The sequence below is a fragment of the Lepisosteus platostomus genome, chromosome 3, assembly GCF_059453375.1.
Source record: "Lepisosteus platostomus isolate fLepPlt1 chromosome 3, fLepPlt1.hap1, whole genome shotgun sequence".
NCBI classification, from domain to species: domain Eukaryota; kingdom Metazoa; phylum Chordata; class Actinopteri; order Semionotiformes; family Lepisosteidae; genus Lepisosteus; species Lepisosteus platostomus.
The window spans coordinates 35,224,643-35,237,751 of NC_142613.1; the positions used below are offsets into that span (position 1 = coordinate 35,224,643).

General features: G+C 37.4%; 1 protein-coding gene across 1 annotated transcript in view; it reads right to left on the reverse strand.

Annotated features, from left to right (window-relative positions):
* kif3ca (kinesin family member 3Ca) overlaps positions 1-13,109 on the reverse strand; it is a 79,722-nt gene that overhangs the window by 22,939 nt on the left and 43,674 nt on the right. Inside the window, exons 2-3 of the mRNA XM_088625459.1 lie at positions 4,188-4,289; positions 777-899 (exon numbers count right to left, since the gene is read on the reverse strand). Of these exons, the coding sequence (XP_088481585.1) occupies positions 777-899; positions 4,188-4,289 (225 nt within the window). The remainder of the gene's footprint in view (positions 1-776; positions 900-4,187; positions 4,290-13,109) is intronic.

Below are 13,109 nucleotides of genomic sequence, written 5' to 3' on the forward strand. Positions count from 1 at the left end.
CATGTGCACTTGTTTAGCCGCAGCTGATACAGCACCTGATAGCAGAGAAGGTGCACTTACTTTTTCAAGCAGGGCTTCCGAATGTTGGCTGTTTATGTTTAATAAATAATAATGTGTTATTTGTCACACGAACTTATGTGAAGGTCAAGTATGTCTTAATATTCAAAACCATAGAATCTTATGAGGGCATACTTTCTTTTTCACATCACTGAATGTGTTACATAATACTGTGGTTGTATTATTTTTCAGTTAACCACTCTAAACAGACACTGTTATGAATGCTGTTGGGAAAACGTTGAAGTCCTTGAAATTTTGATTTAATGGAAAATAATTTTCCACACTCCCTTTCCTGGGGTTATAATGTTGCACATAATTCCAGAGCTGCCCATACACTTACAGGGATGGCACAACACTAAACAGTGATCTTCAGAAACCACACAAAATATGCCACAGGAAACAAAGGCAGACAAAGAACAAAACTTTCCAATCTGCCAGGCAAGAATTCTAGCATTATTTTTAAAAGCTAATTTCACGGTTCCCTAAATCTGACACAGAAATATTGTATTCGTTGGGTTAATTTTTCATCCTCCCTGGTAAAACTGTGCAAGAGCAAAATAAAAACAAAACATGCAAAAGAGAGGTGTGGAGCCCAATTTTTCCTTTTTTTTTCCTTTTTAATTCCGGCGCCAGTTTTCTTTTTTCTCGAAACCGCTGCGATCTCAATGAGAAATGAAGACCCTAAAACCCTCTCCCTCCCCTCTCCTCCCAGACCCAACCTTCTTCAGCTTCTTGGTCTTGAGCTCGACCTCCTGCTGCAGGGAGGAGAACGTCCCTCTCAGCTCCACCGTCTCCTCGTCCTGAACCAGCATCTGCTGCTGGATCTCCCGCTCGCGCCGCTTCTGCCAGGGGGGGCAAGAGGTCCAGGGTTAGAGAAGGCCGACAGGCTGGGAAAATCCAGCTTCGGCTCCGGATCCGGATTCAGTAATGCTCCAGATCTATATTCAGAAATGCTCCGGATCTGGATTCAGACATGCTCCAGATCCATATTCCGAAATGTTCCGGATCTGGATTCAGACATGCTCCAGATCTGGATTTAGACATGCACCACATTATATCAAGTTACTTGGTTATATTAATGATTGTTCACATACTTCTATGCAAAACGTTAATTGTTGCTGCCTGGAAATGAGATGGTGCACTAAATTTGCTTTCTTATGTAAGCATGCATTTTATGCCTAATATTTTGTATTTGGACACAGAACTAGGACATCTACCATGGTTCAAGACTTTGAGAGGTATATTTTGAAGAAAACTTTGCATTATTCTTGTGTTTATAATAATAATTATGTGGTGCAGTGAACACGCATAGTCAGAACAAAAAATAAGATACTGGATCAAATGCCTTCGTGGCAATACATTAAAGTCTAAGCTGGTATGGTCTTTAACATTTCTCTGTTCTTGGAAGAAAGCCATTTTAGTTCTGGACGTGTGTGAACCTTGTGCAGAAATGTTTCCCACAGATAATCCTATAAACTCCCTGCTCCTTCATCAGTTGCTTCATGTTTGCTTTATTTTGCTAGTTTAACTATGATTTTTTTAATTAAATTGCAGTTAATATATTTGAATAATACCATGATGTTCAAATGTCTTAGACTACTCTTAAATTCGTCTGTAAACGTCTCTAAATGTTGGGTGCACAAGAGCCTTCCAACTACAAATAATAACAATGGGGCTTAAATAAAAAAAATATTGTTTGACATTTACTTCCATTTTAAAAGTTTTTTGAACAATAATGAATTCTTTAGCCCTTGTATAATTCAAAAGTATGCTCTATAACATCTTCCATCTGTCTGGTTGTTAGAAAGTTTTGTATCATTTTTGCAGAAATATTCCTATTCACCTTTTACTGTAGGTAATGAAAAATACCTACATTCCTGCATCCTTTCTTCAACAAATGATATCTGAAATTCTTAACTGAGAAGCACAAAGTCAGTGAAAATAGGTCATGAATTGTTGAGTGGGTGTACTTTTTGTAACTATGTAGCAAAGACGGAGGGGGTCTAGTAATTTTGCACTAATTAGAGGTTTGCTTACATCTATTTCAGGTAATCAGTGCCAAGTACCACTCCTGTTAAAGCTACATTTTTCCAATCATGCTGTTCTGCTGTCAGCACAAGCAAAGACCTTATTCCATCAACATAAAAGCCCTGTGTATGACCTGGGCATAGAACAGAGACTGAAAAGGACTACATCTGCCATAGCTCAGCAGGAGAAACTTGTACGTTGTGTTAATTCCACAGATTTGTGTTCTTTCAACCACTATGTAAGGCTTGTGGAAAAAAAATACATTTTATAATTAAAGCAAAGAATGACTAGCTCCAGCTTAAAATAATAAAAAACAAATATCTAGGTCAAAATCAGTGGCAAGCTCTAAAAGTTTTTACCAAAAGTTCCCGCCAAGGGAACTGCCACCAAATAACTACTTAATGGGTACTTCATACTTAACATACTGTATTTCGGTGTTTTTCTCTTTAGTTTTTGCTTATCTTTACTGTAACTTAAGCATCGAAGTTTTAAATCACATATATAAGTAAAACAAATGTCTACAAAAAGCTTCTTGAAACTTCACAAAATGGACACCCTATAAAGGGTCTGAATTTCTTTGCAAATAATTGAAAATCAAGGCACTGTAGCCCTAAATGTAAGTCAATACCTAGCATGTCAGTCACTGGTAGAAACCACCAGTACTTAGAACATGGGCACCTGCACCCATAATACCTCCCCACCTGAAAGCAGCTGGCCACTCTGTAAAGAATGACAAATAACTAAGTCACCATAGTATGCAATTATTTAAGAGCCTCTGGCAAATACATTAATGTATAATGCAAACATATTACATGAATCATTATACAAATTATATGTGATATTATTGATAAATTGTTAATGTGCTGTGTGAGTAATATTGAGTGATATTAATTTCTGCTTTCTTTTCTAAAAAACATATGTGATGTAGTGGAATACAGCCACTTTAATTAGAAATCCAATTAATACAGCCTAGATTTGCAAATTAGGTTAATTTCCCCACAAGCAAATATGTCATTTTCGTATTGGAGTAACAACAGTAAGTGTAGCTTACTGGTAATTCAAACACAATCTATGTAGCAAAGAAGCCCTTTTAATATTAAATAACCAGTGAGAATAATTAAGTAGCCTTTGCATAAAAAGGATTAATGCAATATCCTTGAGAAGTCTTATTCTAAAATATTTACAGTACCAAAATATGCAATACACAATGACTTGGCACCACAGCTATTTTCCCATTAAAAATTAAAGACATTTTAACTATTTATAATGTGGTATTCCCTGTTTAAACCTTAAAAATGCCTTGGTCTTTGGTGCCTGTTTAACAGGCAAAACCATTTCAAGGTTAATTTTCCTAATTTTGAAGAACTGAAAGACATCTGTCTCAGGACTTTTCTTCAATTTGCCTGAAGTGACTGACTTTCAGTAGATCTCTGATAATAGTATGGTCCAATGATAATTATGATGATTGTGTCTTCATGCCCTTGTGCCCTGGAATGATCTAAAGTCCGGGGATCTAAATGTTAAGAGCCTATATTTTCAGAACAATAAACATTGAACTGCCAGAAAACCTTAGATTTCCTGTCCTTATATGGACATTTTTAGGTGGAATAAAACTACTAAAGTCTACTAAAATCTCTGTGCATAAAATTCCTAAATTTTGGACCCAGCTAAGTAGGACAGAAAGCAGAGGTTTCATATAGATTTCCTCAGGGCCTTTCAAATAATATTGAAAACTGAGCTGCTAAACACATGTTGAGATAAGAAGCTACACTTCTTCTTCAACATTGTAAGCTTTTTTGGCTTCACAATCATATTTCAACACTGCAGTCTAATTTTAATTATCTTCATAACAATCTTGTGTTCGTTTTTTTCAGGACAACATTCTCAATTTGAAATTTGGAAAAGCTTCAAAAACTGAAGATGCAAACACTGTATTAAATTTAAATTCAAGCTGTACCCTGCTAGACTATTTTCATATTAATTCTTTTTTTATGATTGTCCAACATAAGAATAATGCTGTAAATTCATTTTTTTTCTAAGGTCCCTGGTGGACACGTGTGTCAGGAGTGTGAATAGACGCGACTGCAAAGGGATTTTCTGACCTGTTCTGCAATCTCTTGTCTCTTCATCTCCAGCATCTTCTGCTGCTCGTTGGTATGATCAATAATGTTCTTTCCACCCACCAGCAACTTACTCTCCATAGCCTAGGGTCAGAAAAACAGAAAACAGACAGGTTTGAAAAAGACAGGCTTAGGGAACAGAAGACAAAAAAAAACAGAGTGACGTACACTCCAAAATATATACTGTACTTATACATGGCAGACTATCTGCATATACTGTACACGTCATAGGTGGAAACCAATATAGGTTATTTAGGAACCAATAATAACAGAAAAAGGAGAAGCTGAAGTAGCAGTAGCATAGTTGATCTTATTAAAACAGTATGCATTTGATAGGCCAGATGGAAAAAATCTTCCATACCTTTCAAAGAAGCTTTAAAGAATACAGTGATGGAAAAAATATACAACAAAGATTCATAGACTTTACAGTGTAAAAACTGATAAATCATTATAAAGTTCTGGCTTTCAGCATAACATAACAGTCATGGCCCAAATACCTTAGCTTCTGCTTTAATGGTCTTTTATATGTTTGGCTTGATTTAACAGAAAACAGAATTATATATATATATACTATTATAATGTAAACATTCACTTTTGCACATATGTATACATACTTTCTTTTTAACAGTCAATCCCCTTGAGAATGAGCTAAACGTTAATTACAGATTGCTTTCAAGTGACTGCTCAAAGCAAGAGGATTCGATTTTAATTACTGATCATATGTGGGCCAATGATTTCTTCATTTTGTGGTTTTCAATATTGTTACAGCATTTGAAATATCTCCTTTATATGCAACCTTTCATGTTAACACCTCAAAGGGTTTTCAATTCCTCAGTTTAAAAGTAGAACAATCTGAAGAACAAACAAGTTGTTTGCATATCTACCAATAAAGCTATGCAAAACTGTGCTATAACCCTTCTAGAAACCCAAATTATTTACCCAAAGTAAATGCAAACTTGGTCTTTGGTGTCATTTTTTGTCATGAAAAAATGTCGATGTTGATGAATCTTCTTACAGGCTCTGTGGTCTATATTTGGTTCTTTTAATACAGAGAATGCAAATGTAACATTTAATTAGAGTGGGGTAACTCTTTGAAGCCTCTAAGGCAATGCTGACCCAATGGGTCAAGTGACTGGTTCTGTGGCTCAGCCGATTGGCTCGCCTGTCTGCCTGGGTGCTATGTGGTTTTGGGAATGCTAACGTCCTAAAGGGATATAAACAGAATTAAGTCCGATAATTCTAACATTCTAAAAGAACACTAAGACATTTTTTTGTGTAACAACTCAATTTCAAGGCAAAGAAGATGAGGAGAAAAGGGAATTCCAGATGGATTCATACGCCCCTTTCAAGGATTCATCTTTGGGGAGGAGAGACTTTGAACAAGCACAAAGGACTTTTCCACATTCCTTACCTTCAAGAATTATTTCTAGGCACTACATTCACATTTCTGCAGGTCACTAACTTATACAAAGGCAACAGCTCTGGTGTTTGTAATCACACTGAATCTCCTAAAGGCTATAATGACATTACAGGACCCTCTAGCAAATGTCCTGAAAGTGACTTTCTGTTTGCTTCTAATCATTATTTTTATTGCCACATTTCTTAAATCAAAGCACCACATCCGATACAAGAGAGCTGCATTATGATGCCAAATGCTTTGCTACCTTAAAGAGAAGAAACGTCCCAATTTGTTTCACTGCCTCAATCTCAGCACAAAATGTTAAAAAAACATACAAAAATGATAGTTAGCATTCACCTATATGTAAAGGTGTCCTCTTTACTGACTGAATGAAAACATTTATATTGCTTGCTATTGCTATTCTGAACTAAAACTTAAATGTAACTCCCTAGCTGTCTCTTACTCTCTCTTGCTTCCTGGCAGTAAGTGAATATGTCTGTCTGTACCCACTTTAAGTATTAAAGTACTGTAATTCAGGTTATTAACTGGTCTCATTTTCTGGTGTATTGCTTTCTTTTCATATAATGCCAAAAATATATTTGTCTGTGAGAAATATAAATGAAAGCATAAACAACACCAGAGAAAGGTTTAAAGAGGGCGCTTCACAAGCAAGGCTTACTAATATGAAACCTATTTCTATCCTATGTAGAAATCCCAGTTCCATCCATAAAGGATGGCTGTGGGTTAAAGCTATTAATATATACTGTATTTCCATCTTATATTTTAAGATTTGCTTCATTTACATTAGAACCTTGCTCCTGGTTTGGCAATACATTAGTCTAAAAAAACGCATTTATCAGGTTTATTGATCAATTGATTTTTTTTGTCCCTTAATTTTTACTGACAAAGCACACATTTGCATCTAGGACAAACAAGTTATGGTATGTAGATTTTACGGATTTTGTAATATCAATGAAATACACTTTTAGAAAGAGCAGATGAAATGATTATTGAACAAGTAAAGGTTAATTCCATGCTGAAAAGCAGAAAGACTACTGTAAATGCAATGTTTGCCCGTTGAGCTTTCTTCAGGAGACACATACAATTATATTACAAGTCCTTTTTAAGAGAAAGCCAGCTGTATAATGTCACCATCCTTCATTTGTTGCATGTCATATGATTTCATAATGCCTCTGATTCTGACTTATGAATTTCTGAATTAAGAAATATTATTTTCTGAATAAACATTACATTTTAAATTATAATTTGGAAAACCCAAGTCACATTAAAAAAACAAGCTTATTAACTTGTTTGCGAATTGCTGTTTATATGGACCTGAACTATTGTTTCACTCTTCTAGAGTGACTGTTATTGAGGAAAATCCAATGGTAATGGTAAGACAGTAATTTCTTAAATTACGTGGGACTGTAGTACTAGAGGTGCAAGATAACGTCTTTTAAAAATCATCTTATTTATAACTATAATACCAGAATTTGCAAAGACATGCAAGCAAGGTTTGACAGGCAGCTCCAAATTCTCCCTTCCAGGTAAATGTGCCTTTTCATTTGTGGTCTTTCTAATATTCTGAATTATCGTGTCAGAAAGGGGAAGTGCTAGCATATATCATTTAAAATGGTATGGATCAGTGAACACTGCTAGGGGGAGATTTTGTAATTGAAATGGATTACTATGAATCCATAGACATTGCTAAAGGGACTCTGTTTCTCAGTCCACTAAGGCAATACAGTACTTAGCCTTATAAAAGTGCTACAGCCATGAAAGTAAAACAGCTAGAAATTCTCAGCTTTCCCACTGAGGTCTTGAGGTGTTTCACTTCCTGCCACACTCCTGAGGACATAATCTGAGTAACCTATCAGTTTTCTACAGGTACACATGGTGCTTTAGAGAGCATTCAAAATGCATACAAACAGAATGGATATTGCCAAAAAATAATCTTAAACATCTGGCCCTTGATTACAAACAAGGCTTTTCACTTTTTTAAATAAAAAACATCTTAAAATAGGAGAAGCATTTATTAATGAAATGGACGTGCAGGAAACGAAACACCTCATTTGTGCAAAAATTCATTTTTAGTCTGAATTAAGTTACAGTATGTATTTTAAGGTTTTGAGACAACGCTATGCATGCAAAAATAAGATATGTTAGTATCTAGCACTTCCACAAAGCTGTAAACACCTTATGGTGTTTTATAAGTAGTCCTATTCCAACTGCAGATCTTACAGATATTACAATAGAAAAATCTTTGAATGGTTCTGTGTTTTTTATTGTTTAATTCTATCTGATAATGTCTGATTTGCACAGTGGGGATCATTTGTAACTGTGTATAAGCCAGCCATAAGCTTTAATCTTAATAGCTGCGTTCTGACAACTTTCCAGAGATTGAGAGGGCATGAGGATAAGATGACGCAACTTGTCTTTGAATGGAATTATTCATGGGGGTATAATCTATGTCTGGGTCTGACATTCGCTGTCTGCTAAACAAAGGCACTGAATAAATGAGTGTGAATACAGGAAAGAGTTTCACAGATCTCCCGCAAGTAAATAAAATTCAATAAAGTTGTTTAGTTAACGGTGATATTTTTGTCAGGATGTCCTCTTTACTCTCCAAATACACTATGTGTTCTCTATATACAGTAGTCACAGCAAAGCATGCATTGCTTTTTACAGGAGGCTACAGAATTAATTTTGCAGTGGTTTGGAGTTTTTCTGGCAGCATGCCTCTTTTTTTCAATCTTTAAACCCGTTTCAGACACAAAAACCTACTGTTCAATGGGTCATCAGTTCTTCTGATGTTCTTTAACATAAGCTCCCTACTGGAATCCCCAGACAACACTGTCCTAAAGTCATATGAAGTTGAATTTCTCTCCCAATTAATTGAGCTGGTGAAGCAATTTACCCCATAACAGAAATTGTGAAGCAAGTTCTCACTTCTCAACCTGATCCAACAGAGGCTAGTCCTCTTTTATTGAAAAGGGCTGAGAAAATTATGCAATACTTTTTTATTATTGTTGTTGCTAACTGAAAACAAATACAGTAATATTTCAGGACAGTTCCTTTATACCACTTATATTACATGCTAAAGTAAATACTCTAAACCCATTATGATGTAAACCAAACACATCCTGGGATGTGTGTTCAATCCTGCTTTGCTGAGATAAGATCATAAGAAGTCACAATTATTGAAATGTGACATCCTTTAGTATCACATAATTCCTTTACAAAAAAAAATAGTTATTGGTTTAATTTAAATTACTTAGAATAATTGACTGCATATTTGATAAGATTTGGTTTTGCCATTTCAGCTGTGACAAGGTGCCTCCTCAATGTAAATAGGGGACTGCTTGCTCAAGCATTTGTTTGGCTGGCTATTCAATTATTGGCACTTGAAATTTTACCAGCTATTGGTCAATAAAGCTGTGTTCCTTGCTGCTCTTAATTCATTTCATAAAGGAATGTCTTATTCAAAGAACTACTGTAAGTCCTTATGCTCACAATAAGGAGCTCACGGTAAACTTTTGAAATTACACTGAAAAGACACTCTTTTTATAAAAGGTGAAGCAGCTGCATAAATGAGCTTTGTTGCCAATACAGTAGCTATATTGCCAAACTTAAACATCTGTTACTCATTATTGGTTGTTGTTAATAGTCTATTTAATTTTTTCTTCTTGCTGATGAAAAAAGTCATATGAGTAAAGAAAATTATATTGTTCAGCTCAAAAGCGCTTCAGTTTTTCAAAGCACCTGCAACAAAATCATAAAGGCTATATTTAGAGGGAGCATATGTCTTTTAACATTAACCAACGATTATCCAAACAAATCTTTGGGAACATGAGAATATCTATTGTCCATACATAAAGTGCAAAGCTTGTAAAATTAAAGGCAAGTGTTCTAATGCATCTTCACATATTGTACCTCTTGGAATCTTCATAGGAAACAGAATTCAATCTGCATTATAACCCTTTGCATACACTGTACAGATGAACATTACTTGAAAATCAGTAAAGTGCACCACTGCAACTAAACAATGTGTGTATTAACCTCCTATATACTGCCCATTGTGATATAAGCCAGGCAAGAAAGATGTCAAGGCTGTGCTTTTTCTGGGGACAACAGTAACAGAAATGAGAACTTAAATTTCACAAAGGCTCAAAGATCGAAGTGTTACGATCCCTGCCTCTCGGCAACGGAGGAGGCAGAAGTAGGTGTAGCCCCTATCCATCAGTTCACCTATCAGTTTTCCCATTCACCACCACACCCCCGTCTCATCCTACTTAAACACCTGTCCTTCCCTACCTCGTTGCTCAGTATTGGTTTTCCCTTTCGAGCTTCCTGGTTGCGCTTCATCTACTCTGTGTTTATCTTGGATTTCGGTTTGCGGTTTTTCCCTTTTGACTTCGGCTTTTCGGATCTCGGCTTGGATTGGTACTTTCGCTCTATTTTGGATCACTGGCTACCTCTGGATTCTCGGATTGCTCTACGGACTACGACTTCGGATCACGCTTCGGCTTCGGTACTCGTTCCCTTTCGGATATCTTGCTTCCCCTGGACTCTCGGCTCGTTCCTACGACTACGGTTTGTTTTCGGATTACGACTTGGCTTTGTTCGCTCCTGCAAGTGGGTTCACTCACTGGTTCGGTCCCTATTACCGAACCCTTAACACGAAGAAATAGTTAACACGACAACCTTCTGATGAACAGTTTCCAAAATACTTTATATTAAATGCTTGGTCAGCGGCTAATGAAAGCTTGAATCAGGAGTGAACCCAGCCTGGGATAAACAACTTAATGTGGTTCAAAAGTTCATAATAGGAGCACAAAAGGTGACTGGGCGATACCAGAAATGTTGTAGGTGGAACAGTGCTAAAGCACTAGTTTCTATAATAACTTTACCAGCACTCAAGGGCTTTACCATATAAGCTGTCTGGGCCAAAATACATATTAGCTGCTGTTGCCGTGTCTGAACTAAGCCGGCAATGTAAATAGTTCACCATAAATAAAATATTTTTAGTGACTGAAGTCTTTGACATCAGACTTGTGGTGGGGTACGTCTTTGTTCATGGACCCGCCTAGAATCAGACTAAATCAGTCCTGCCTGTGGATTTCCAGTAACAAGACTGGTTTGTATCAGAAAGAACAACTGTATATCTGGTTTACAGCTGACACTTCAAAATAGCTTTCGGCTCCAAACATGAAAGGACAAGACAATACAGCAGCCTGAAAAAAATCCTGCAGTAGATTTCTGTGCCTCTTCAATGCTCTCAGATTTCTTCCACATGTAATGGTGTACAGTACATAATCAATGACAACAAGTTTATTTCAATTAATGTAATCCATTTTGTATATACTCTGGATATACAGTATACCCATTGAGGGCATATTTCACTTAACCCTGGCTAAATTAAGATTCATTTTTAGTGACATAGGTTCTTACTCTTACCAATAACAGTAGCAGCCTGAGGGTTACAGATCTTACACTTTTCTATTTTCTCTCTCTTGACAACTTCTCTGTCTTCACAGAGACACATCTTTCCCCTGTGAACTCCTCTCACTCTACAGAGCTCTCTAATGCCTCATGTGTGTCTGAGTCTGTTTCAATGTTTGAAAAATGTATTTTTTTTTATTTACTCTGTGCTCACACTCTGTTAGTTCTCTTTCTCCTCAGACAGAGAAGTGCCCAGTTCCCACATGTACTGCAACTACTGTATGTCTCATGTGCCAGAGCAAATGAACTACCCTTTCACTTTCCTGTGGAGCATCTGGGGCACCACCAGCATGGTGTTCCTTATGTTCTGAAGCCATCCCTTGGCTTGCCGACACCCACAAGTCTCTTAGCCTGACACATCCACCAGCTCTCAAAGGAATATCGGCTCCTCTTCTCCTCATTTCCTTCCACTGTTCTTTATTGCTTCTCTTGTGGTCAGGCCTGGAGAACTGATTTCATCCACTTATCCAGTCCCTTGTGAAGCCCATCCATACGGCTCCACTCACCATACTTTGTCAAGCTACTACACAGTTTGCTATCCCACAGGGCTGGTAGTCTTGAAGCCCTCATTCTTTTCTTCTCACCTAGCCAATCCAGCTCGGTAAGAGATGTATATCCATAACAACCCTAGAGCTCCTCACTTGGGATCAGCTGGTTTAATAGAATCACCCCTCTCTGAGTCTACGTGCAGACTGACAGTCTTTGAACTGCTCTCTAGTATCCTAGTAACTTCAGAGGTGTGGCTAATACCATGTTAGCCTTTCCAGACAGCTCAATTCCTCTCTTCTCTTTTGAGGGGCCTGCACTGTATAAACCTAATTATACAGACCTGCTCCACATCACTTAACTCCTCATAAGACTTTCTAACTCCAGACCAACTCATGACCTGAGTTTGAGCCAAAATGGCAGTCTTCTGTGTAATCTCCCAAGGACACTAAAGCCGCTCCTTCCAGTCTGAGATGGAAACAACAGTACATCATGTAATGTTTCTGGTTTGGAAGTGCTATGATAACAAGCCAACATTTTTCACATGATATCGGTCATGGACTAGTCAGCCATCATCAGCAATGCAGGTTAGGGATCAACATCACATGCCTCTTAATGTGCTGACTCAGACCTAGTGTTGTCTGTCACCAGTGATCTGGTGCTATTCCTCATGCAGAAGCCCGACCAACACCTATTGGCTCTGTGGAGCTTGTTGGACGCTGTCTCCCAAACAAGTTTAGTCATAATTATCCCTACTCTGGAGGTAAACAATAATAGCACATGCATGGCAAACAAGGCTATTGTATGACATTTGATTATGCTGTCTTAGAACCTTGCAGCCATGGCATGACGCTGACAAGCACGGAGATCAGTTCTGCAAATGATACAAAGGCATTTCCACATCAATCAGGAAGAATGTTGGCTGGAGGCAGAAAACATTGAAACAGATGATGCTCCATCACAGTTCAGCCTCATGGGGGTACAGCCACCTCTACCTATTGGAGAACTTTAAACCTGGCCATTTGAGCATTGTCCGTTGCGTTAGGGTTGACTAACTGCAGTCTAGCTGGCTTGACAGTGTCTTGGAGTCACAGCGCAGTCAACTTTAAAATCTATGGCAATGGGATAATTTGTATTGAGAAATGGAACCCTATGTGCAGTGGTCCATTGTATATCAATTGGCCTGATATCAGGTGTTTCATGTCAGACATCCACTACAGGGAAATCAGTGTCTTGAAAGGTTTGTTTGAATCAGAACCAAAAGTGCCTATTAACCGGTACTGCCACTGTCCTTCAAACAGCTCTTAAATCTTTTGTTTGGGTTTAGTTTTTGCATGCTCACCGTAGCACAACAGCCTGAATGTCCTCTCTCTATTCTCTTATACACACACTTGCCCTTTGGATGCTGCATGCCTTCCTACTGCAAAACCACAATGTGAAAATGCAAGTCTTGACCAGTCGCTGGGCAGTTCATTCACTTATTACAAAATTTAAACTCAATACCTTTACACTTCAGG